The sequence below is a fragment of the Strigops habroptila genome, chromosome 5 (genome assembly GCF_004027225.2).
Source record: "Strigops habroptila isolate Jane chromosome 5, bStrHab1.2.pri, whole genome shotgun sequence".
Taxonomy (NCBI): domain Eukaryota; kingdom Metazoa; phylum Chordata; class Aves; order Psittaciformes; family Psittacidae; genus Strigops; species Strigops habroptila.
The window spans coordinates 7,686,256-7,713,389 of NC_044281.2; the positions used below are offsets into that span (position 1 = coordinate 7,686,256).

The following is a 27,134-nucleotide window of genomic DNA, read 5'->3' on the forward strand; positions in this document are numbered from 1 at the left end:
ATTTGAAATACTGGCTTAACTTTTTGTTTATTCAAAGCAAAAATAGTGTTCTAACTGATTTCAAAGAAAATCTGATACCAAGTGCTTTTATTTTCTGCTTTTCTTTTATGTTTTTTTTCTTTGGACTGCTTTGAGAGCAGAGAAAGGGCACTGGTGCAACTTTTGCCTCAAAGATTTGAACAGAATGGAAAGGAGTGATGGGGATATTGTCACATATGACTGACAAAGGAAAATCTCTATGCTAACAAATGGGATGGGTTTGAAAAACATTGGATGTGTTCAGTCTTATTTTTTTGGCTGAAAAATGTTGGTAAGGAATAAAATCTTGTGGATCAGAAGTTAAGATAAAAATTTGAGTTTATCGGTGGTTTTAAGTGAAGAAAATCCAGCAATTACTGTGCGATCTGTTGTAATTGGAGCAAGGAGGTAGTTGCATTGATAGGCATTTTTTTCAGTATTGAATCTCTGAGTGAAGAGAAGTCTTTATATTGTGATTGTTTTTTTTTTTTTTCAATGTCAAGCCCACGTGAAGATGACAGCATAGCTTGAAATAACCTGACAGCCTAAATGACACAAAATAGGGTAGTGCAAATGTGAACTGAATGTTTTTATGAAGTCTTGTAGTCAGCATTCATTTCAAAGCTTTCTTCCCAACCTATTTGTGGGTAGTATTTCTCTTCGCGTATAATACCATATGCTCTGTGTCTCTGAAATCTCAGTTGAAATCTCAGTGAGAAGAGCTTCACAGAAACCGTTAAGAATTCTTTCTGTATGAAGTACTGCTGGACATTTGAACTTAAATCTTCTAAATTCTGCAGTTTCTTCATCAGCAAAACACATCTCCCTTTTATTTTCCTGAATTATTTCAGAATTCTTAAGTTTATTTGCATTGTCTCTAATATGAAGATAATGAACATACTTCACATACAATAATGAACTTTTCTGTTCTCTTGCATGTATTGTTCTGCAGGTTAAAGTGTGTGTGTGTGAAAAATTGACAAACCCAAGAACATCTTTGACTGGATAGATTTTTCAACATGAACCGTGCTTTTAGCAGGAAAAAAGGTAAGTAATTTAGCTAATGTTCCATGGGAGACATAAATATCCATAAATATATATCCTGTATAAATTCTTTAGAATATCAAGAATCATACAAAGAAGTACTTATGAATAATCACACCTAATCAACTAGGTAAAAACAGGCAGCCTTCTCTAAGATGTACAGAGCAAAGCATTCTTGACTGATACTTGCAGAGCTTTGTGTATTGTAAGGCTTATGTTGAATTTCATAATGTTTTCTTGATTGAGGCATCTGCTTGTGTATGTGTGTGTATATATATATATTTGGAATACACACACGTGTTTTCTTTTTTTCCCCCTGCACACTCCACAGGATGTGCTGGAGGGTTTTAGGAGTTTTGAAGAGTTAGTGATTTCTGTATTTATTATATATAATAATGGGTTCTTGGGAAGCTATTTTAGAAAACCGTGTTTAATATACTTGAAATATCTCATGCAGCAGAATAATTCTTAGCTTTAAGAAGCTATTCTGAATTTGTAGCAATCTTCAAATGGTGTGCTTTCCAAAAGAATATCAAACCACTAAATATTTAATTATGTGTGTTGCTCTTCTGGCTTGCTTTATTCTCTTTTCACGGTCTGTTTATGATTAAACATAAGGTTTTTTTAGATGGAGCATTAGAGACAGGTTCTTTTCTTGACATTTCCCCCATTTGTTTGTAATGTAGAAAACACTCAGTAGATGTAACTTCTTTATTTTTCATGTTTTCATCTAAAGATCTTTAAGTGTGATACACACTGAGCTAGAGCCCCTGCTTTAGTAACTAGGTGTAAACTCAGTTGATTTAAGTGTAAATGTTTTGTTTGTGTAACAATAATTCCTGCTTTGGTGTCAATATCAAAGCTGGAAATAAAAGGAATCTACCATACTTTATACCACAATGAAATGATATCAACATGGCACCCTTGTGTGTCTAATACATTTATTTGTTAAAGCCAGATGAACAGAGATAACCTAAGTAGTCCAGAATATCAGCAGATGTAGCTTGATCACGAAAGGAAGATATACGTACTCACAAAGACTACAAAACAGGATGAAAGATCATTTAATAACCCAGTAGCACGATGGATGCTGAGGAACTAAGCTAGAATCCGTAGCTCATGCTGCTCTTAAGCACTGGCGTATTTTCTTGTGTAGATATTAGTAACACCTCTGTCAAGAGATGCATACTTACCAGCGTCTTTAATAGTGTTGCCTATCTTCTTCCAAATAATTTGAGAGACTGTTTCAATATTCTTTAATTGTGGATTGATTTATCACAACTGGGAAAGAAGCTTGGGGTTTGTAGATTTTATTTTGTTTAGGTATTTAATTTTTTTTTTTCCTTTCTTGGTTTTTCTTTTCTATTGACTTCTGATAATGTTTGAAACTTGGCCTGTTTCAAAAACAGACCTGTTGTGTTTTGTGGGATATTTCCTTGGTGTTTTGACTTGTACCTAGAGCACTAGAATGCTCTTTCATTAATTCTCATTGCCTTTGCCAGTGTCTGCATCTTGCCTTTATGGTTAAATTGTGAACTTGTATCCTCAGGTATTTGGGATCATTTGAGGGGTCTGGATTCATGCCTTTCTCTTTTCATTTCTTCATAAGAAAATTCTTACTGACCTCATCTTATAATTTCAGTGTGTTAAAAGACACATGTTATAAAAAAAGCTGTCAGGTGCGATGAAATGCAGTTATTGCAGATCTTAAAAATTATTCAGAACTTGAGCAACCAGAAGAATTAAATACTGTCATCCATTAATTTTACTCATAGTAGTGTACATGATATTTCCATTTTTGTATCCTAGGAAAAATGCGAATTTCAGTTAAGCTGTTGTCAAGGATAAGTGAATATTACATATTTTTCATGCCAGCTGAAGTTCAGAAAAACTTGGCTGTATCAGTGTTCATCTCTAATAACTGTATTTAAGAACACGTTCAAACAGGTTCATTTGCTGGACTTCCTTTATTGTATTTCCTGGTTTTACTCCCAGAACTCAGGGATACCAGAGTTTCCATGCCTGTGTTTGGTAGGGTGGTTTGTGGGTTTCTTCTGTTCACAAGAGTGTGGGTATTTTGAGCAATTAGCTGAGTGCTGTGACTTCCCTAGCAGTTCTCTCTAAATCCAAATTAGTCTTCTGGTGGCTGTGCTGGTAGGGTTTGTGCTAATTACAAGTTTGCATCACTCTGTTGCCTTGGAGCTACATAAACAAGAGTCTCAAAGATACAGGATTTTGAGGGGAATTTAAACAAATACAAGTACTTTCGTAATAACCAAAGATTATGTGAATTGTGCAGATTTCTAGAGTAAGTGTCCCGTAATCTCCATGGTCACAGTCAGTCTATACTAGGCTTTTAATGTGGTGCACAGAGAAAATAGTAGTGCCATATAGCTCCTTATCTTCTTGACCTGGGTTAGCTGATGACTGGAATGTACTTGAAGAGGTCTGTTCTTGCACCATCATCTGATTCAAGCAACAAAACTTTCCTTCTAAGCGTTCAGGAAATTATTTCATCATTGACAGACATTGGTAGACAAAGCAAGAAGAGAAGCACTAAACTCAAGCTTTCTTGATTTTTTTATTATTTTTTCTTCAACTGGTGGAGGATGGATAGCAACCTGTGCTTTCATGACCAAGTTGCAAAGGAAATGTGAATTGCTAGGAGAGGAAGGAAGTGAGATCTTTTTTAAATTAACCCTGATTCTTAGAAGAAAAAAGTTCCTCATAGGTATGATGTGTGACGTGAGTGTTTATGTGCATTGAGAGTCTGTGTTATGGGAACAGCAGGTTTGTCCTAAATCAGAGCAGAGCACAGACCCCATTTTGGATGTTACCAATAATTCATTTTGCAACAGAAATTTGGGCTACAGGTATCATATCTAGAGCAAATACTCAGTGTAAGTTTATTTTTGGAGGTCATGATTTGGGCATGAAACAGCCACTTCAACTGAGAAGGTGTACTGAGTGCTTCGACCTTAAAAACAGCTGGTACAGTCATTGCCTGTCTGACTGCCTGAAATTAAGCACAAACCAGAACTTCTAACCTGGATAGTTAATGTTTGTATTATAGATGTCATTATTTTGATTTGCCTGATAGTAGTTTTAGTTGATATACTTCAATCTCAAACTGAATAAATTCAAGCTGTTCACCTTTCATCCTAATGATGACAATGAAAAATACAGGAAAATGAAGTTTAAACAAAAACAGTTTGTTTCAGGAAGTGCTTACATAAGTAATAATAAATGGAATCTTTTAGCAGTTTGAGTTGGAATATCTATTCTCATCAGTTAGCCATAAGCTAGTAAAACAGGAAAACAAACTTTATGAACTAATATTGATGAAAAAAAATGAATTTTTGTTTTAAATCTGATATCAGCATCTGCTAAAGTTGCATGTTTCAATATGAAAAAACTTAGTACCTGTTTGAAGTAAAATAGCCTTTGTCTTGACTTCAGTACAGGTTGATTGGACTACCGGTTACATGTGGTAAGAGGAAAATTCTCTGTTGCAGAAATATTATATGACTATACAAAACCATTCTGTTTTCCATTCATTTATCAATGAATGCAGTATACTCTATTGATGTAGCTTTTATAGATATCTTTTTAAGGATCTCTTCTCCCACAAAACCAAATTGAAGAACAACAGTGTTATTATGTATGTTCTTGCTGCTTAGTTATTATGACAAAGCTTGTGAAAACATTCATGTATATCTATCACGGTATCAGGAGCTTGCTTTTGTATGTGATCAATGTTTGGGTCATGGTTTCTGAAGGGTCCTCTTAATTTTTCCTTTAAAGTCAGGTGTGGTAGCATGTAGTTTGAAATGTTGTAGTGGAAAAATTTGTAGTGCAGATCAGAGTCTGTTCATCTGGAAATATGTTTGCGTCTTGGTAAATTCAGTCTCTCTTTTAAGCAACATTTAAGCAATCCTGTAAGAGATCTTTGTTAGTGCTATATTTTAAACTAAATTTATCTCATTATTAGTGTATTGGTATCTAAACTGAATTAAGTATTTGTCCTTAATTTATATGTGACCGTGTGTACAGGTAATGTGTATACACAAAACAGAAAGCACTAATCGTAGGATTTTTGGTTTGGTTTGGTTATTTTATTTTAGGGAAGGGAGGTGCCTCTTCCACATGAGTTTGGCATATTTTACTGATTCTGTGGCTTTGCCTTCCAAACCATTAGTATAAGAACTGGTGCATAGAAGTTAACAAAAATTAACTAGTATTTATTACTAGTGTTTATTGGCTTTTCCTCATCAGAAATGTGAAAGAAACCTGCTGTTCCTCTTAGGCAGAGACATTTCTAAATATGTAATGACTGTAATCCAAACCTGCTGGAGCTAAAAGAGTAAAACTACTAGTGTATCAAAATAGTGATAAAAATTTAGGTACATCGGTCTACTTTGGGCAAAATTTAGTACTGAATTACAATGTGTGAAATCCAGTGAACTTCAGTGAGGTTGTGGAGGGTGTGAATCAGTTGTATTTAGTTCATTCTTTATTACACACTGACCATCCTCCTTCACCTCAAAATAAATGTCAGCCTTAGTTTACATATGGCACTAAGTTCAATGCCAAAGTTGCTGTTGTATTCAGGAATCTGAATTTTTTTGAATGTTTTTATTCCATATGATTGCAGTTTGTAAGGTTGGTAATTGGTGCCACATAATCAGGTCATGAGATGTAGATGGTATTCATGATGCTAAATGGAATATATTGAAGCAATAGCCTGTCGTAAATCATTAAATTTCAGCAATAACATTTCTGTGCAATGGCTTTTCATGAGTCTCATTTATGGAAGATGCATTTAATTGGCAGGGCCTGACAAAAAATTGCCATCAAAGGTTATAGGATGCTCTTTTATGTGTATGGACTGGCTATAATACAATCTTTATTTTCATTGTCAAGTTATACTGCATTCCACAGATTGCACATGTTTTAGTTTATATTTCTTTTTTTGAATTAGACAACAGGTAAAGCCCCAAAAGGGTAAAGGGGATAAGTTTAGTCCTAAAGGAAATACTTCCATTCTGTCAGAGAGTATATTTTACATTAGTGATTTAAACAAATAGGCTTTTGTGTGCTGGACTTCCACATTAACAATAATGATAAAAATCATGAAGGAGGAGTAGATACTTGTGTACCTTAAAGGCATATAAGTAGTCACAATCTTCCTCATTGCGTTCTTTAGATATTCTTGTCATCACACACTAACTTTTCATAAAAGCACTCATCACCTTCCAGGAAAAAAACCAAAACTAGCGCTAAATATCCTCATCATCCCCCACCCCCAAAAAACTGCTGCTTGATTGTTTGTAGGATTTCTTTAAATATGATTTTTTTTCAAGAGTAAATGTTGAGAGGAAAAAAAGGGTACCTTTTTGTATACTAAATACTGTATTCAGTTGGTCTCACTTCACACAAAAAAATGAATTATCCTAATATTTTTGTAATACAAAGAGGTTTTATGTGTTCCAAATACTGCTCCTTGGGCTTCAAAAGAGGAGTTCATGTGAAAAGCCGATATTCAGTGACCAAGTGCCTTTTTTGGACTGTGCATTTGTCTGTTTGCATGTCCTTGTATACAACTGTGTATGTATTTATATTCTGAGAGCAGAAGGAACAGATCTAATTGTTTAGGAAAGAGATGATTACAGTGTTTCTTTAGAGGATGCATAGTTAGAAATGAGGAGTACACTTTGGAAACTTTCTCTGTAAGATTCATGTTAAGTCTGCACAGATAATTTAGCCTAATGCCAAATAATAAAGCCTAATTTTTCTTTCCTTTCTGTTAACATAAGAATGGGAGAGTAATATCCTGTTGACCGTTTTATCTGCATTATTTTTGGAAGGATATTGCAGAAATAATCTTATCCGCCACCTGCTTTAAAGAATGTTCTAGGCAAGTTAACAATCATATTTACCACAATAACTATTTGTTGCTTCTGCAAGACCTCAGGAGCTCCTTTCAAGAACATACATGCACTGCTTAACCATAAAGCACTGAATACTGATTTTAGAATGGGAACAGCATTGAAGGAGCCTTAATCTTTTTGGTTGTTACCCTATTAAAATTTATACAGCCTAATTTATAGAATGTTAAATGATTTGCATAGCAGCTTGGCAAGCATATCTTTTGAGCTAATAAATTTTTAAAGTAAGTTGTTACTAGTGCATGATGTAGAGTTCTTGTCTAAGTGTACTATTGCAGGTAACTTCACAAGCTACAACCTAAATGCTTGAGTTACATAGGTACTCTGCGAGTTAACTGCGAGATGAATGTCTAACTAAGGACAAGATGTGGTGTTCTGTGTGAAATAAATTTGGATGTGTATGAGCCGTACCTTGACTGGAATCACAATGACTGCTTTGTTTTAAAGGGCTTTGTCTTATAAAGCTGCTGGAAAGTTGCAAAGAATATCCAAGATATGTGACTGAGGGAAAATAATATTTTGAGAAAATAAATCCTTTAGGTACATAAAAGGATGTACCATTGTTACATAAGCAAGAGCAAGCTACAGATATACATACTGTAGTTGTTCTGAGTTGTTGTTGTCACTCCTTTCTTCTCTTCCCAGTTTATTGGCATTTAAAAAAAAAAAAGTTCCAATTAAATTTTTCTATTACTTTATTTTAATCTTCATGAATTAGAAAAATAAAATTCTATTTTAACCATACCAAGATTCTAATTTCCATTTCTTTTCCTTTGTTTTGCCCTACTGAAGTGATACATGTAATGTTCTTACTTTAGCAGTTTGAAATTCTTCTAAAACTTGCCTTTTCAACAATTTTTTACAAGCCTAATTGATACTTTTCCAGACTTATTTGTACTTATATGGGAACAGCTGACTGAACTCTGGCTCCAAATGTGAAAGGTGGGGTTGGAGGTTTTATCTGTACACACTTCTCAGTTGAAAGCATTTGTAAATGTGGTCACTTATATAAATTATGCTATACCACTAATCTCTTTTTCAACTTCAACTAGAAACTTTTATCAAAGACACAGTGTAGTTCTTCTTGTAGCAAGAAGAGGTACAAGTTTAAATAGCTCAATTTTTTTTTCCTTGTTTTCCCCTTTGATTTAGCCGGAGTTCTTAACATTAACAAATTAGAAGGGCAAAAGCAAAGGTTTGCTAATCACTGGTTAGTTGCACTACGTATTATTTTGATTCTATCTTTCTTTCTTGTCAAAACTTATGTACTAGCATCCATATCTTAAAAATATGTAGTATAAATGCATAGGTGATGCAGTGAGTGTTGCTATTAGAGGAATTGCAAACTTTTTTTTTTTTTTTACCTTATGACCGTGCCAACCCAGTATTCTGTGATGTCATTTTGCTATTTTAGTAATCAACTGTTTAAAACCATTCATTAGGTCCTAAATATTGTGAGAGAAGGACACAGAAAGACAAAGCATTCTGCAAAGCTCAGACTGTTCTAGGGAGATACAGCTTCGTTGTCTTGGCAAAGAATAAATATGCCTACAAAGAAGAAATATGCCTACAAAGAACATTTTATGCTTAGGGGAAAAAACCCAACAAAAATGCCCTCAAAGTAATTATTTTTTCATTATGTGTGTTGGTGGGTATTTGCCTGTACATGCTTAGGGCAGAATCTGACTCATAATTTCAGTTGCTTAATCATAGTAACCTGGCAATAACTTTAATAAACTTCTACTATTTAGACACACAGATTGTACTCGGTCATTCCTCTAGAAGGTGGTTGGAACAAATACTACAGCTGTATTATGGAAGAATATGGGTAGATTTATGTTTGTTAATAATATTTAGGTATTATATTCAGATGAGAACTTCGGTAACAAGCATTAAGTTTCATGGCTTGGCGTATCAGTTCATTCATTGCCTGCAGCAGTCAAGAAGACGGATTCTCCCTTGTTGTGTGACTTAGCATAAGTGAGGTTTGAGAGAACCTGCCTGTTTCTGTTGCAGTGCAGGATAAAGGAAATGACTTGACAGATGCCCCATTGTGACAGTTTTCTTGATTTATACAGAAGTAGATAATCTAGAAAAAAATGAAAGATGTAAATACATATATACACACACTGAAGCAAATAAGCCGTTTGTTCCCTGAAGCATCAATACCTACATGTAGCACTGATCTCATGGGATACTCTCCCTGTCAGGAGACTGTTACTAGGCTCATTGTCACATAAGATCTTTCAATAGCAGGAAGAAAAGACATCCGTTGATGTCAAAGATACTTTGATTCAGTAAAGAATAAAGGTGTTAGTTTTTACCTTCAAGAAATGACTGTTTCATTGTGGCACTAAAATAAATAAAAAATAGTGAGAGTGGGATTTAGGGAGGCAGTTAACTAAACTTGCACTGTTGAGAGTCGTTTTGCCATTTATGGAAAATAGTTCATCAGTACCTCTTCACTACATCTGTTCTATATCTGTGGGCAGTAATGTGTGGGGAAATTAATCTCAAAGAGAGAACAATTTCTTGGCATTGTTATTGCTTCCCTTTTTGGGAGATAAATGGTCAGCTATGTTTTTATCTAACCTGGTGTCATCCTCCACTAAGCGCAGCACAGTTTTTCTGGATACTTTGTGAAGTTCCTAAGTCTGTTGACTTCAGCATGTGATTTGTCAGCATGTTGCTCTTCCCTGCCTCTCCCAGCACTGCTGAGGCCTCTGAAATGGCTCATGCCTGTGCTCCCAGAGTGCGTGGTGACCGAGCAGTTGAAGTGAAATGCAGATTGTAAAGGAATCTTTTTTTCAGAATGGAAGGGGGTGTTCCAAAGGAAACTAGAAAGGAGTGAAGTCTCAATTCTGAGCACAGTTAATCCTCTGACCATGAAAGTGCCCAACCCCTTGCCTCCTCCCTTGCAATTGTCTGTCAAATCCTGGGTCTTCCAAATGCTAATTTTATGCGTTTTTCTCATTGCTCTTAGGAGGCTAGTGTATGCTGGCAGGAAGCTACGCCTGAGAAGCTCTCACCCAAGCCAAATTCTCTTAAAAACTGGATGAGATGCTGTGCTGCTGCTACAGGGGCTCTCAAAAAGCCTGTGCCGCACAGTTAGTATGCCGTGCACATGAAGAGGTGTTACGGGGAGGCTACAGGATTACTGTCTTTAAGCAGGGCTGTGGCTTGCCCTTGAATCCTCGACAGTGATCCTTTTTCCCATCTTTTCTCCACGCGGTGCCAATATGTTTGTCAAAACCACCACATCCTTAGGCTATTACGTCTTAGAATCTCTCATACTTTATTCAGGCTAAACTCTACTTAGGTTTTAATGGACTCTGGATGGCTCAAACTCCTAAATCTCCAAAAACAACCAGACACTTAAACTTTAATGTAAATGTGAAGGCAACCTAGATTAAGACTTTCAGACAAGATCTAGAATAATTGTAGTTTTCATCTGTTATGATAGCATGAGTCTCTTTTCACTTTCTACTACTGTTATGTTAGATGCATGCAGTTGTCAGTTTTGGTTTTATCTTGGCTTTTAGTCCTTTAGGACTTCGTGTTTTATTTATTTATCAAGTGTCTAGAACTCTTGCTGCTCTATAACTAATAAAATAATAATACCAACTGTGATTTTCATTGTAGGGTTTCATATTTTGTTTGTTGCTTCAGAACGAATATTGAAGTACTAAGCTGTGAAAACCCATTTAAAATGAATTTAAAAAGTGAGGGATTGTGCAAACCAACAGGCCACATCTACATCGGGTACTGAAGTGAATACTTTTTAAAATACTTTTAAATACTTCTAAGTGAATTCCTGTTTTTCATATTTTTCTAGTTTATTGGGTGCAAAATGTCTGGAATTTGGTATTGCTCAACTGCTGTGAAATCTAACTCTAAGCAGTATTTAAAACAGCTACTGAAAGTGACATAAATCCAAAATCAGAGCTTAGAATTCAGAAGGAAATGCTAGTAAGAAACTTCCCCATAGTACCTTGCATGATTTTTTGCATGTCTGTGCTGTCAATGTGAATTTTGTCTCCTGTAGATTTTCTTTAGCTTTAAGAGTTCTTTCAAAAGTGCCATCATTCTGTAATTATTTCCACTCTAGGAAATGGTCTTCCAGTGTCAATGGAAAACTTTAATGCGTCACAGTGTATGCAGATCTACATCTGGATGTTGGAAATGTAGCTTGCCAGTTCACTGTTCTAATCAATGGCACAAGACTCATAGAATCCAGACATCTTTTTGGTACTCCGCTAAATTATGGATTTCCTTTTGAGCTGAGAGAACCCAGACATATTTCTTAACCTTACCCCTAAATAGGGGTACCAACACTTAAACACTTTCCTAGCAGCATAAAAGTGTTGGCTGGGATCCCTGTAGCATTACAGATTGAGGTTGGTGGGCAAGTGGATGATTTCGCAAAAAATATTTCAAGTGAAGCTTTGTATCTAATAACAATGTTTGGAAGATTTCCAGCTGCTTAATAATTATATTGGAAATATTACCAGCTGCTTAGTTAAGACCAGCATTTCAAATTTGGCTCCAAAATAAAATCACCTTTTTTTTGGGTTTGAACTTGCCCTGTTTGGGGATGGGAAGAAGGAAGAAGGAAACATTTGCAAAGAACAGTTAGTTTTACTGGTACTTATGTAATGAGTTGTCTGCCTGTAAAATTGCTTTAGAAGCTACAGCCCTGTCATTTTTTTGTGCTAGTACTAGGCACGAAATGAATGGAGGGCTGGTTTTGTTGTTGGGGTTTTTTTTCTTGAAGAGGTTCAATATTTTATTTTTACTAGATTTTCCTTTATGAATTTATAAATATGACAGTATCCTTGCTGAAGCTAGTAAACAGTTGGCGTGTAGGAAATGGGTAAATAAAACATTGACATTAGTGATGTGAATGCACAGTTCAAAGTTGCAGTTTGCACTGTGCAGGTCTTTGCTCTGCTGCAGTAAGCATGATGGGGCAGACAGCAGTCCTGCTGTATGTGTCAGCTTCCTCTGTGCCTTTTGCCATCAAGCCCAGTCACCAGTCTGCTTGTCTGGCCTTCAGCAGTGCACTGACTTGAAATACAATGCTTAGGGTTATCTTTCAGGTTGTCAGGCTTTATTCTAACATTCCTAATTCACACTGGTTGTTATTTTTTACTTGTAGATAACAGCAGCTTTTGATATTGTACTGAAAATAGAGACCAAGTTTCAGGTCTTAAAATATTCTGGGAAACGAGTGCGGATCTTGGTTCTGGTATTCAATCATGAGCCACAATTGAAAGGAAGAGCCACTTCAGTGCATAATTGTACTCCTGGGTGCTGCTGAATGGACAAATCATGCTTGCTTAATCAAGAAGTGATAATATCACTTTTCAGTGATGGAGCTGGACATTACTGTAGTCTAGAATGAAATCTGCTTAAAGAAAAAAAAATTTTCTCCAGCTTTTTGGTTTTGATCCTGTTACTGTGGTGACTATGACACATATCTTGTTTAACTGCTTTTTTGCTTCTGTATATTCTAAAATGTTTAGTTATCGGTTTAGTGTCAATAAATGTCACAGCTTTTGCTCTTGAGCAGTTTCCAGTAAACAGAATTTTATTGTTCTTACGTGTGACGAAAAGGTTAGTAATTGCTATAACTGCAACTTCCATTTAAAGGCAAGGGGAATTGTCTGTGAATATCCAAGGGTAGACTTTTGCTTTAAGCTATTATTCTGTTTCCTATTTCAATAAAGTTACAGATTTGTAACTTTAATTCATGCTAATTAAAACAGGAGTAGTTTCATAGTAGAAAATACTAAATATTGAATGTGTGGAGTAAAAAATACTATTAAGTGTTACAGAATCTCTCAAGAGGTTGGTAATACAATTTAGTATTTTGGAACATCTTTTTTTCTTAAATTCTTCCAAATGAGAAAACTTTCTAAACACAGTTTGTAAACTTCTAATAAAAATTAGTATTTTCTAACATTTGGAATTGCAGCTTTAATTATGTAGAACATTCTAAATGACCATTGAAAACAAGGTGGGAAGATGTATTTAACAAATAATCATAGAATCATGTCACCATATGAAACACGCAATGGGAAAAGTAATATGATAGTGCAGTGTAGTGACAAATCATTAAAGGAAAATATGCACATTCATTTAAGATATATATGGAAATATTAAAGAAGATCTAAACTTCTGAATCAGTTACCACAGTGTGACTTGTTTCTCTTCTCCTGTTGAAGGATTACGGCTTTTTCCTATCAGTTATTGCTCTGATATTTTTTCCCAAAATAATTTCCTTTGTCCCTTTAATGTCTTGATAATCCATCAAAAAGTACATAATTCATCAAAATCCAATCATTAGAAGCACAATACACAGTCAGTGCTTTAAACAACAGCAGGATGCAGCAAATACTGATCTGAGGCAGAAACAGCAAACAACCTTAGACCAATAAATATATTTGGGGGAAGAGGAGGTGGAATTCTTATGGTAAATCTAGTTGGTTAAAATGGGAAGTGTGCTCAAGAGAAGTAACCATGTTCTTTCATGTAATGTTTTGGAAGTTGAGAGATATGCTGCATTTCCCTTAAGCCTCAGTAACTACTTCAGACAGGTACTTCTCTGGGAAAAAGGAGAGTTCTTGATGTTTTCTATACAGATGCTGTAATAATTAACAAGTGAATAACCTATTCAGTGCCTCTTTTATTTTGCTTTTCTGTAGACAAAACATGGATGCACACTCCTGAAGCCTTATCAAAGCATTATATTCCCTATAATGCAAAGGTAAGAAAATGTGAAGCTATTTTGTACTCTTACCTTTACAACACAGTGTGTTCTATCTTGCTTTTCATTTCAAAACTTCAGAGACATGTATTAGCTAAATGAAATAACAAAGAAAATCTTAGTAGATGTCTGTTTTGCAGATTAAAAATTTCTGTTTCTTAAATAGTGACCAACTGATTATTCTGAGTTATTTGATGTTTTTCTAGAAAGCAGACCAGTGTTCCTCTTCTGCTTGATGCTCTGTTTCCTTTTAATGGATGCTAAATGGATGGAAATTTTGAATGCAAAGGAATTTAACATCAGGCTGCATGCTTACAGTAGTAGAAAAATTAAAATTAATAGCACAAGCTTCTTTTGAACAATAGCAAAGGCAATGATTAATGATCCTATCTGCTGGATGTATTGAAATGTCAAATACTCTGGAAATATGGTAGAATGTCATGCTCAGATCCCACATCTCTCAGCACACCATCACCCCTGTCCCATATATACACATATATATACACCCACACCCACACACAGAGAAAGATATCGTTCCCTAGTCCATGGACCAATCCCTGTAAAATTGCTGAACTCATCCAGTCCATGATGTCAGGTTCCATCTCTTGTAATAGTCTTTCAGGGCAGGAGGGACGGTACATAGTGTTGGGTTGTGGCCTGCTGATGATACCGCCAAACTCATCTGGTCACTGCTGAGCTCGTCTGGTTTCCTCAAAATTCATTCTTTGTTGAGGTGATGATCGGAGGGAAGTCAGGGTCAATGGCTGGTGACCTGAAGATATCTAGCTGGTGGGCTATAAAAGTGTTATAGAGCAGGCAACAGCGTACAATTGAGTTCATTGGCTGTTTTCCCCCAAAATCAAATCCCCTTGAGGTACACATCGGACTTCCCCATCTTCCCGCATTACCCACCAAGTATATCCAGGTCCCTGAGCAAAAGCAACCCCACGAGTGGGTTTGCCTTTACCTGAAGCAGGAATAACCCAGACTGTCTTCCCCAACAAATTCTTTATGTGCACCACAGGAACTTTATCCCCGTCTACAGTACGTAAAAGTTCTGATTGGGCTGGGCCAGCCCTGTTGGCAGATCCCCTACTGTTGACCAACCAGGTGGCTTTTGGTAAATGTGTATCCCAGTGTTTCAAAGTCCCACCACCCATTGCTCTCAGTGTAGTTTTTAACAGCCCATTGTACCGTTCGATTTTCCCAGAGGCTGGTGCATGGTAGGGGATGTGGTATACCCACTCAATGCCATGCTCTTTGGCCCAAGTGTCTATGAGGTTGTTCCGGAAATGAGTCCCATTGTCTGACTCAATTCTCTCTGGGGTGCCGTGTCGCCACAAGACTTGTTTCTCAAGGCCCAGGATAGTGTTCCGGGCAGTGGCATGGGACACAGCATATGTTTCCAGCCAGCCGGTGGTTGCTTCCACCATGGTAAGCACATAGCGCTTGCCCTGGCGGGTTGGTGGGAGTGTGATATAGTCAATCTGCCAGGCCTCCCCATATTTGTACTTCAGCCATCGTCCTCCATACCAGAGAGGCTTTAACCGCTTGGCTTGCTTAATTGCAGCACATGTTTCACATTCGTGAATAACCTGGGCAATAGTGTCCATCGTTAAGTCCACCCCTCGATCACGAGCCCATCTATATGTTGCATCTCTGCCTTGATGGCCTGAGGTGTCATGGGCCCACCGGGCTAAAAATAATTCACCCTTATGTTGCCAATCCAAGTCCATCTGAGCCACTTTAATCTTAGCAGCTTTATCCACTTGCTGGTTATTCTGGTGTTCCTCAGTGGCCCGACTCTTGGGTACATGAGCATCTACGTGGCGTACCTTCACCACCAGGTTCTGCACCCGAGCAGCGATATCTTGCCACAATGCAGCAGCCCAGATGGGTTTACTTCTGCGTTGCCAGTTGCTCTGCTTCCATTGCTGCAACCACCCCCACAGGGCATTTGCCACCATCCATGAGTCAGTATAGAGATAAAGTACTGGCCATTTTTCTCGTTCAGCAATGTCCAAGGCCAGCTGGATGGCTTTCACCTCTGCAAATTGACTCGATTCACCCTCTCCCTCAGCAGTTTCTGCAACTTGTCGCAGGGGACTCCACACAGCTGCCTTCCATCTCCGATGCTTTCCCACAATACGGCAGGACCCATCAGTAAACAAGGCATATTGCTTTTCACTCTCTGACAGTTCATTATATGGTGGGGCCTCTTCAGCACGCGTCACCTCCTCTTCTGGTGACATCCCAAAATCTTTGCCCTCTGGCCAGTCCATGATGACTTCTAGAATTCCTGGACGACTGGGATTTCCTATTCGAGCTCGTTGTGTAATTAGTGCGGCCCACTTACTCCATGTAGCATCAGTTGCATGATGTGTAGAGGAGACCCTGCCTTTGAACATCCAGCCCAGCACAGGCAACCGGGGTGCCAGGAGGAGCTGCGCTTCAGTTCCAATCACTTCTGAGGCAGCTCGAACCCCTTCATAGGCTGCCAGTATCTCTTTTTCAGTGGGAGTGTAGCTGGCCTCGGATCCTTTATATCCCCGACTCCAAAAGCCAAGGGGTCGACCTCGAGTCTCCCCTGGAGCTTTCTGCCAGAGGCTCCAGGTAGGACCATTCTCCCCAGCTGCGGTATAGAGCACATTTTTCACATCTGGCCCCGCCCGGACTGGTCCAAGGGCTACTGCATGAACTATTTCTCGTTTAATTTGTTCAAAGGCTTGTTGTTGCTCAGGGCCCCATTTGAAATCATTCTTCTTCCGGGTCACGTGGTAGAGAGGGCTTACAATCAGACTGTAATTTGGGATGTGCATTCTCCAGAACCCCACAACACCTAAGAAAGCTTGTGTTTCTTTCTTGTTAGTTGGTGGAGACATTGCTGTTATCTTGTTGATCACGTCTGTGGGGATCTGGCGGCGTCCATCTTGCCATTTTATTCCCAAAAATTGAATCTCCTGTGCAGGTCCCTTGACCTTATTCCGTTTTATGGCAAAACCGGCCTTCAGCAGGATTTGGATTATTTTCCTCCCTTTCTCAAAAACTTCTTCCGCTGTGTCACCCCACACGATGATGTCATCAATGTATTGCAGGTGTTCTGGAGCTTGCCCCTGTTCCAGTGCAGTCTGGATCAATCCATGGCAGATGGTAGGGCTGTGTTTCCACCCCTGGGGCAGTCGGTTCCAAGTGTACTGGACGCCCCTCCAAGTGAAAGCAAACTGTGGCCTGCATTCTGCTGCCAAAGGGATTGAGAAAAATGCATTGGCAATGTCAATTGTGGCATACCACTTGGCTGCCTTTGACTCCAGTTCATACTGAAGTTCTAACATGTCCGGTACGGCAGCACTCAATGGTGGTGTGACTTCGTTCAGGCCACGATAGTCTACTGTTAATCTCCACTCTCCATTAGACTTTTGCACTGGCCATATGGGGCTATTAAAGGGTGAGCGGGTCCTGCTGATCACTCCTTGGCTCTCCAGTCTGCGGATCAGCTTATGGATGGGAATCAAGGAGTCTCGGTTGGTGCGATATTGCCGCCGGTGCACTGTTGTGGTCGCAATTGGCACTTGTTGTTCTTCGACCTTCAGCAACCCCACAACCGAAGGATCCTCTGAGAGACCGGGTAAGGTGGACAGCTGCTTAATTTCCTCTGTCTCCAAGGCAGCGATACCAAAAGCCCATCTATACCCTTTTGGGTCTTTGAAATACCCTCTCCTGAGATAGTCTATGCCAAGGATGCATGGAGCCCCTGGACCAGTTACAATGGGGTGCTTTTGCCACTTCCTCCCAGTCAGGCTGATTTCAGCTTCCAGCATAGTTAATGCTTGGGATCCTCCTGTCACTCCAGAAATAGAAATGGGTTTCACCCCTTGATACCTTGATGGCATCAGAGTACACTGTGCACCGGTATCTACTAGAGCCTTATACTTCTGTGGGACTGATGTGCCAGGCCATCTGATCCACACAGTCCAGTAAACCCGATTATCCCTCTCCTCCACCTGGCTGGAGGCAGGGCCCCTCTAATAGTGATCACAAAATTCTCCACTTCTGTCTTGTAGAAAGGGATTAGTATTCCTTATCACAGGAGCTGGAGTAAAATCAGCTCTTTCGCTCCATCTGGGAAACTGCTCGCCAGAGACTGGAGCAGCAGCTTTCCTGGGAGGATCATCCTTGACCACTGTTCTCCTCTTCAGTTCACGCACCCGTTGCTCCAGAGCTGAAGTAGGTTTTCCATCCCACTTTCTCATGTCTTCTCCATGATCCCGCAGGTAAAACCATAGGGTGGCCCGTGGCGTGTACCTCGTATATTTTCTTTCTCGAGCAGTAGGGCGCCTTCTGTTGATAGCTGAGACATGGGTTGGTACGCGTGGAGAGCTGGATAGATCGGATAAATCGTCTCTCAATTGTTTGAACTCCTGGGACAGTTTTTCCACAGCTGAAATGATGGAAGGGGTGAGATTGTCTTCGAACTCTCGGAGTTGACGAATCAGGCAATCCACTGTTGGTGATACTCCGTCATTCCAGGTCATTGATGCCAATGTGTGGGCATATGATGATGGCGCACTCCGTGTAAGTTTCCGCCACATGGGTCGTGTACATTCGACTTCATCTGGGTCTACGGATGTGTTCCTGGAATCCGGCCTACGATAGATCATCTCTATAATGGCTGATTCCCTCAGGGACTGGATGCCTTTCTCTATCGTGGTCCAGTTGGCTGAGCGATTCATAATATCGTCTTTGTAGGGAAACCTTTCCTTCACAGCTGCCAGGAGCCGCCTCCAAAGACTGAGGGCTCGCTTCTCTCTTGCAATCGCTTTGTCAATTGGACCACGATAGAGAAAGGCATCTTTTTGGGGAGTGAGCGAGCGGCTGTGTGGTTCTGAGTTACCGGCTGGGCTCAAACCACGACAGTTCTTTTTGGCGCCCAACGTGGGGCACGAAAGGTTGAGATAACGACAGCAACAGACAATATAGCTACTCCAAGCACCACAGCTACACCAACCCCAGTGACATGCACAGTAGCTATTCAAACCCCGACAGCAACAGACAATATGGCTACTCCAAGCACTGCAGCTACACCAACCCCAGTGACAAGCACAGTAGCTACTCAAACCCCGACAGCAACAGATAATGCAGCTGTTGGTGTTACTCAACTCCCAAGCACAACAGCTGCACCAACCCCAGCAATAGACATTGCAACCACTCCAATCCTAGTGGCAGACACTGCAGCCACTCCAACCACAGTGACAAACACTGCAGCTAAACCAAATGTCCAGTTTGTGACAATGTCTGTTGCCCCTGTAAGCAAAAGCAAACGAAAGGCACAAAGAGCAACCCGTGAAGCGAAGAAAGATGAAGACCCAGTGCCATTACTATATGCAACAGCACCTGAACAAGAGTTACTACTACGTGGGTCAGAGGAAGAGGAAGAAGAAGAAGAGGTCACTTCTCGACCCCGGACCTCAACCGAACTACGGAATATGCGAAAAGATTTCACCCGTCTTCCAGGGGAGCACATTGTCACCTGGTTGCTCCGGTGCTGGGACAATGGGGCCGACGGTCACGAACTAGAAGGTAGGGAAGCCAAGCAGCTGGGATCACTTGCTAAGGAAGGAGGAAGCAGAGATAGGACACCTGACCCAAATTAGCCAAAGGGGTATTCCATACCACAGCACGTCATGCCCAGTATATAAACCGGGGGGAGTTACCCGGAAGGCTGAGATCACTGCTCGGGTCGGGCTGGGTATCGGTCGGCGGGTGGTGAGCAATTGTATCCTCTCCCCTTGTTATTTCACTAATCGTTATTATCATTGGTGGTAGCAGTAGTGGTTTTGTGTTATACCTTAGTTGCGGGACTGCTCTTATCTCAACCCGTGGGAGTTGCATTCTTCCCATTCTCCTCCCCATCCCTCCGGGAGCGGGGGGAGGAAGAAGGGGGGGGGGGGAGTGAGCGAGCGGCTGTGTGGTTCTGAGTTACCGGCTGGGCTCAAACCACGACATAGAATAATAATGGAATTTTTGCACAGTAAAACCAGAAGACTTACTTATGATTTCTTATTCCAGTTAAAAAGTAATTCCACAATATTATTTTGATTAATGTAATGACATCTGTTCACTGGAAATGCATCTTTCTTAAGAACAAATTAGAAAATGGTTTGCTAACAGGAGGAGGAAATATACAGTAATCAGAATAACTCAGAGTAAACTGAGTAATTCGGTATTATTTGCCTAAACTGGGAGGATAATTCAATAAGATTCCACTATGGTCTGTTCTGGATAAAGTTCTCATAGGATTGGAATTTCTTGATATAAAAAAAAAAAATTATTTCACAGGCTGGGACTCAATTTCCTATACTGGTATTCCCTGCTGTTGTGTTTGCAATGTTCTTTTGGTTAGTATTGCCACACAGGGAGCAAGAGCTTGGAGTGGAAATTTGAGTCTCGTTCTGCTAATTGCCAGGTGAACATGTTTTATTCTTTGTGCTCTCAAACTGAATTTTGATTGCAAGATGTGTTACCACTTAACTGTGTCGCCTTGCCAGACACCTTGGCTTTTATATTACAGTTTTTGAAAGGGAGGAATACTTGCAGGGGTGACTGTGACATCTGTTTTAAGAGGAAGCTGAAGCTATGAATTCTATTAATGCACTGAAAAATGTCCTTTGGTTTGCGGTCTTTACTTCAAGAGAAAAAAGAAACCTTCCTCACCTTTTGTGCCTCATTGTATCTTGTGAATAGGTGTCAGTACAGCTATGCAGAAAAAAAAAATAGAATAAAGAGAACGGTGATAGGCTGGTGATAACTGTAGAAACAGCAGCATCAACAACTTCTGGAGTAGAAAAAACGGATGGGGAATTGCTATCTGTCCTGGTTTAAGCTGGAATAGAGTTAATTTTCTTCCCAGTAGCTGGTATAGTGGAGTGTTTTGGATTCAGTATGAGAATAACACTGGTAACACTGATGTTTTAGTTGTAGCTAAGCAGCACTTATGCTAAATCAAGGACTTTTCAGTCTCCCATGCTGTGCCAGTGAAGAGGGGTACAAGAACCTGGGAGGTAGCAGGAACAGAATGCCTGATCCAAACTAGCCAAAGGGTATTCCATACCATAGAATGCCATGCTCTGTACAGAAACTGAGGGGAGCTGCTGATCGCTGCTTGGGGCTGGACTGGGCATCAGTCAATAGGTGGTGAGTAATTGTATTGTGCGTTGGGTTTCTTGAGTTTTATTCCTCTCTCTCTTTACCCTATTATTGTTGTTATTATATTTTACTTTATTTCAATTATTAAACTGTTCTTACCTCAACCCGCAAGTCTTACCTTTTTTTCTGATTCTTCTCCATCCCACCAGGAGGTTGGGGAGAGTTAGTGAGTGTCTGCATGGTACTTAGTTGCCAGCTGCGCTTAAACCATGACACTATCCAAAGGAAGTCTGTTCTCAGCCTAACAGGAAGTGCAAAAGTTAAAAAAAAGTCTTTCCTTTTATTTAGGCTAATATATGCCCAAATGTAATTCCAGTTCTGCTCTTGTTCAGTGTGGGTTCTGACCTTACAGGGTCTCCTCAACCTCCTGTCAGAATACTAGCAGGAAGCTGCAGTGATGTCCCTGCTTATTGCAGGAGGTTGAACTATATGACCTTTGAAGGTCCCTTCCAACACGAACTATTCTGTGATTCTATGGTAATGTACTACAGCATATGCTTAAAAAAACCCAAAAAACTAAGAAAAAAAAAAAACCAAACCAAAAACCACCCAACCGATTTTAAAAATTTGAATCAGAGCAGAAAATTATTATTTAGAACTGTCAGTTATTTGATTCGTTATTCCAGAGCAAGCAAACAATTGCTCTGCTCTGGAGTGTAAAGGATATGGGATTTCCACATTGCCTTTTTTTTTATTGAGACGTGGCATAAATTTGCACAGCTTTTATAAAGATTAGCTGGCATATGCAGACATAACATTTTTAAATCTAAACGATGTTTTCACCTGAATTCTCAAGTACCAGTTCATTAAGTTTTGCATTATTTTTAAGAGGGAAGCATGTTATCTATTAGTACCTCATTTGGGTTTTGTAACGTTTTGATTTTAAACTAACATATCTCATTGATTTCCTATCTTGTAACTACGTTGTGAAATAATGATTAAAAACTCAGCATTCATAAAGCAAGCATTGGAAAAGACTCGTGGTTCCCCCCCCCCCCCCCCCCAAAAACTTAATATTGTTCCACTTTCAATTCTGTAACGTTCTATTCATATAACTTTTATATTTGTTTGGAGGAAAAGACAACACTTTATCTGATTTATTTCAAAAGGTGTTCTCTTGAGTGAACAATGGCATGTTCAGAAAATAAAACTAGTTTAATGGAAAGCAATACTAGAGATGTTCTTTTTCCACGGGCAAGTGAGCTGTATTCTGCTACATGGTATTTTGAATGCAAATTACCATCGATGAAAACCAGTGTTTTCTCTATAAGACACAAAAATCATTTTTTTGACACTGATCTTCTGAGATGATCAGAAAAAGGAGAGCTTACTAAGAGTAACTGGAAAAGGTGGCATTGTTTACTTGATTCCTAAGACATCTTAAACAACTAAAGAAAGCTTATTGATAAAATGCAGTTGATGGGTTGACTTACCTTACTAAAAAAATCCTTGCAAAGTTAACTGGAAATTAAAAGAACCCTGCACTATAGACAGCTGGCCTTTTTTTCTACGAATTTGAGAGGACTTTTTAATAGAGAATTAGTAATGTCTTGTTACCTCCTAAGACAAACACCCTCAGGATGATTTATGGCAATAAATCCTCTTTGCAAGAAAACACTAGCAGGGTTGTTCTTTCTAGAAGTAAAATCCAGGAGCCACAAGTCTCATAAGGGTGTCCTTAAATATAACAGCATCTTGATTCTTTCTCTCCTTTCCAGCATACCCTGTCTTCATAGCGCTTGCTATTCTGAAATTTTCTGGGTTTTGGCATGGTCTGCTGTATGGCTTAAGTTGATGGGGTTCTGGGCTTTGTTTTTGTTTTGCTTTGTTTTCTTACTGTTGTTTTGGTTTTGATTGGGGCTTTTTTTTTTTTTTTTTCTTAAATCTTATTGCTGTCCGCAGTCTAGGTCTTGCTGAAAGCACTGATGGTAAGACTCCACACATTTCAGTATGTTCTGGAGGTGGAATCTGGGCCTACTGAAGTCAGAACTTTGCCATCAGTTTGTGATCCTCTAATTTTCTTGCCTATGTCACTTCAAATAGGGCCACTAAAGTAATCAGAAGGCCGGAGCACCTCTCCTATGAGGAAAGGCTGAGAGAGTTGGAATTGTTAAGCCTGGAGAAGAGAAGGCTTCACGGAGGCCTTATTATGGCCTATTGTGTTCTTAAAAGGGGCTTATAAGAAAGATGGAGAGACTTTTTAGCAGGGCCTGTTGTGATTGGACGAGGGGTTATGATTTTAAACTAAGAGGGGAGATTCAGGCTGGATGTGAGGGAAAAAATTTTTTACAATGAGGTTGGTACGATACTGGCACAGGTTGCCCAGAGAGGTGGTAGATGCACCATCCCTAGAGACATTCAAGGCCAGGCCGGATGTAGTTCTGGGCAACCTGATCTAGTTGAAGATGTCCCTGCCCATTGCAGGGTGTTGGACTAGATGACCTTTGAAGGTCCCTTCCAACCCAGACTGTCCTATGATTGTATGATTTGATGAAATTAAAACATAATGGTCGGGTTTGGGGTTGGTTTTTTTTTTTGTTTCTTTTTTTTTTTTTCTTTTTTTTTAAATTTATTTTTTGGTTTTGTTTTTTTTTTTTTCCAGAAAGATGATTTAGAATTTTGATAGTATAATTGTCAAGCATGGGATACATTTGTAGTACACATAGCAACATAGCAATGTTCATGTTGCCAGGATATAAAATACTAAGCAAACCCCAAATTTGTCTTTTGTGTCAGCTTTTTTCTGTAATGTTCCTAAGAATAAATGTTTGTGTAATTTTCCATACTAGAGGGGGAAAAAAGTTCTCTTTTTCCCTTAAGTGAATTTTCTTTAATTTTTGGCCAGTTTCCTTTCTCTAAAACAAAAGCGATCAAAGTGTGACTTTATAATGGAATCTGGCTGTAACCTTAAGAATAGGCTGATTGTTGTCAACGACATAACTGATGACTACCCTGAGGGGTGCCTTTTTGCTGATAAAAAGTTGCCACTGCCCAAACCAGCAATGTTTACTATGTCTCTTTGTAGTAAACGATGTATATATTTATAGGCACTTGGCTATTTTTTGTTTGTTTATATCAAATTTCCACGTGCACATCTTTCCATTTTGGACATTCAAGGTTCTGTTTTTCAAGCCTGGTGTTTATGTTGGCTACTAGTATACTATGGAGTCAGTAGCTTTGACCTTACGCTAGGCTGAAAAGCTACTGTTTTACATAATAACATGGCGGCGTGTTAAACTCTTTGGAGTTTATTTTACAAGGAGATGTGATGGCTTCCTAGTGCTGAGACAGCTACTGCCTTAATGTTTACTTTAGACTTCTTTTAAGTGTTTGAATATTGTCAAATACATATTTATGATTCTTGATGAAGTGTAAATTTGAAACTTTGAAGATAAATGAGCAAAGCTTTCCCCCAAAAGACTGCTAAAGTTCTCTTACTTTGTATTATTGTGGGGTTTGATGACAATTAATTGTGAATTGTTGTGCAGTTTCATGGATGATCTTTCCTTTCAATATTTCAGTATGCATCTTGGGCCTCTATTGCAACTGTAGGAAAGGCAGAAAAAAAAAAAAGGCATTAGTAATAAATACTCTGCAAAAAGACCTTGCTTGGCAGTACCTTTTATTATTAATCTTCACTGTAGTGCAGTAAACAGAGTTTAGTCAGGTTTTCAACTTCATGTAATGTCTTACACCTTCAACTTATCTATCATTGAGGAATGGCAGATAATACTTTTGTGGAGCAGGCATTTTGGACAAGAATTTTAGGTCAGAAATACCATGCTGCTTCTAATGGATCCAACTACTCTAGCAGGGCTCTAGGTGCAATTATGTCTTTTGAATATCTTCATATCACTATCATTAGTGTACAATATTATCAAAGCCACTTTTTCATGGCATAAACAGCGCTTCTACTACAAATTTTTGTTGCTATAGTTAAACTAGCATTTTCTCTTTTTCTGTCTAGTCAGATAACTATAGAATGATCATGGGTTTGCATCAGTAAAAATAATTAAAGAATATCAAAGGGAAAAGTGTATATAGATTTTCCAAATAAATGCTACTGGGCACACTATTAAAAAGTATGCTTAAATTTATGTGGTGAAGTTAGATATAGCAAAATAGTCCAAACGGAGCATGAAAATACTTTGATGTTGAAAATCAAACTAATGAAATAGAAGAGAGCATTGCAAGAAATATTTCATTTTCCTACATTTAATTTATTATAATTAGAATTAATAACTTAATTGGAATTAACTTTCATTAGAGTATCAAAATGTCTTGGATGTAATCATAATTAATTTAGTGTTTAAGCACAAGAAAAATGAGTATTGTGAAAATATCCAAATGAAAGATGAAAGCAGAAAATTACAATTTTTCAAGAAAATGCTAATCTGAACTTCTTAGTTATTTCTGATACATTACAGTCATTAAACTTGGGGCTCATGATACCTAAGATGAATAATCATGTAAATTAAACATAAAATATTTAGAATCTGCAAGGGCTACTGTTAGCAGGCTTCTCTGCTTCAGGGAAATGGACCTACCTATTACACCTTACTTACAGGATTACATACTTAAAATGGGAGAAGGGTAGGAGAAGACAGCGTTATATCCACAAATACCCTACAAAACAAATGACTGTGCAGGATCGTTTCTGAAGTTTCAATAGCAACAAACATCTACGTAGTTGAAGGAGAGGAGCTGTATTTTAACTGTTCAGCATCAGGTAGTTTCAGTTTTTGTCATTTGTCTCTGTGGAAATTGGTGAATATTTCTGCTTCCTGAAAATCTGAGCATTTGTTAGTTCCTCAGGAAGCTCTGTGTGGTATTGTGTTTTCGAAAAGCTGTCCCTCTGTTTTGCCTGACGTTGCATAGCCTGTTTGTAAAGGGGCAAGAATTAGGTCTGCACCTCCTGAGTGAATCTTGGTCCAGCTTTTTGAGCGCAAACCCACTTCTCACTTTCTATCAATAGTGTGTTGCTGTGCAGTAATGGAAATTGAATAGTATTTGCAGGCAATTATTTATCTCATCTGCATATGAATGCACACAAGTTCAAAGACTGTATGAATGCATGTTGCATATGCTTGAGTAGCCCACAATGCCCCCTACGTGTCAGATATCGAGATTGTTTTTCAAGAATTAGTAGGCATGTGGATCACGGTTTCTGTGTACTTCTGCACCCAGATTTTGTCTTTCACGTCCATTTACTATTGCTTACCTGAACGCTTTGAAAATGTCATTTCTTTATAATTGGACTGCTGGTATCTATAATGGCTGAACGCTGGCTGAGAAGTTTAGAAAACTGTGCAGAATAACAAGAGCGAGCTTTTGACATGTGTATGGTCTCTTTCCAGGTGTCTGTAGCCGTCTGCCAGTTATGTGTAAAATACCCAGATGCAGAACTTCCGGAATTCATGTGACTTCTAGATTATGAAGCCCATAACTTAAATATATATGGGAAATTTCTTCCTGGGTCAGGGCTTTTTGTAGCCTTTTACTCTTAAGATTTGATCTCCAATGTGTGTTGTTTTGGTTAAGTTTGAAAATCTGCAGCAGGGAATTCCATAGTGCTGATTTATCCGGAACTGTCTGCAGTTCGGAAGACTTGTGTTGTTGGCATGATTAACAGAGTGCAGTGGTGTTTGCAACATGGTGCCTGAGGCCCATCTGTGCCAGGTACATTCTTTAAATTTTTTTTGTTGCATAAACTATGATTCTTTCCAGTAGTCTTGGTGTAGAAGAGCTGTTTGTTGGAATGTAGGACAGCCATGTGTTAAAGTGTTAATCCAGCAAGTTCTGAAAGTGCATTTGTATATATATATGTGATATACAGAAGAGACAAGTAGAACTAGTAGTAATAGCAACTGGCTTGCAACAGTAGTTCTTGATAATATGGCATTTAGTATTGAACACAGTATCTAAAGCATATTTCTAAAGGTACTGTGTTAACTAAAAGTTTTAAACTAAGTTTTAAACAGGCACATCACTGCCCCAGTATCTGTCTCAAAAGAGCTGAGCAATGAGACTGTTGAGACAAAAGACTCAAAATTATTAGAAGCTTTCTAACAACTTTTATAATGTCATTTTCTCATTCTTCAGGAAAAGAATAAATTAGTATTTGAGCATAAATCTTGATTTCACTGTGAAAG

At 38.7% G+C, this 27,134-nt stretch overlaps 1 protein-coding gene across 11 annotated transcripts in view; it reads left to right on the forward strand.

The window, feature by feature from the left end:
* The window catches only part of GULP1 (GULP PTB domain containing engulfment adaptor 1), a 157,522-nt gene that overhangs the window by 69,573 nt on the left and 60,815 nt on the right, over positions 1-27,134 (forward strand). For all 11 annotated transcript variants that reach the window (XM_030487876.1, XM_030487879.1, XM_030487877.1 and 8 more), the window contains 2 exons: positions 971-1,065; positions 13,718-13,779. In XM_030487876.1, the coding sequence (XP_030343736.1) occupies positions 1,038-1,065; positions 13,718-13,779 (90 nt within the window). In that variant the 5' untranslated portion in view covers positions 971-1,037. The remainder of the gene's footprint in view (positions 1-970; positions 1,066-13,717; positions 13,780-27,134) is intronic.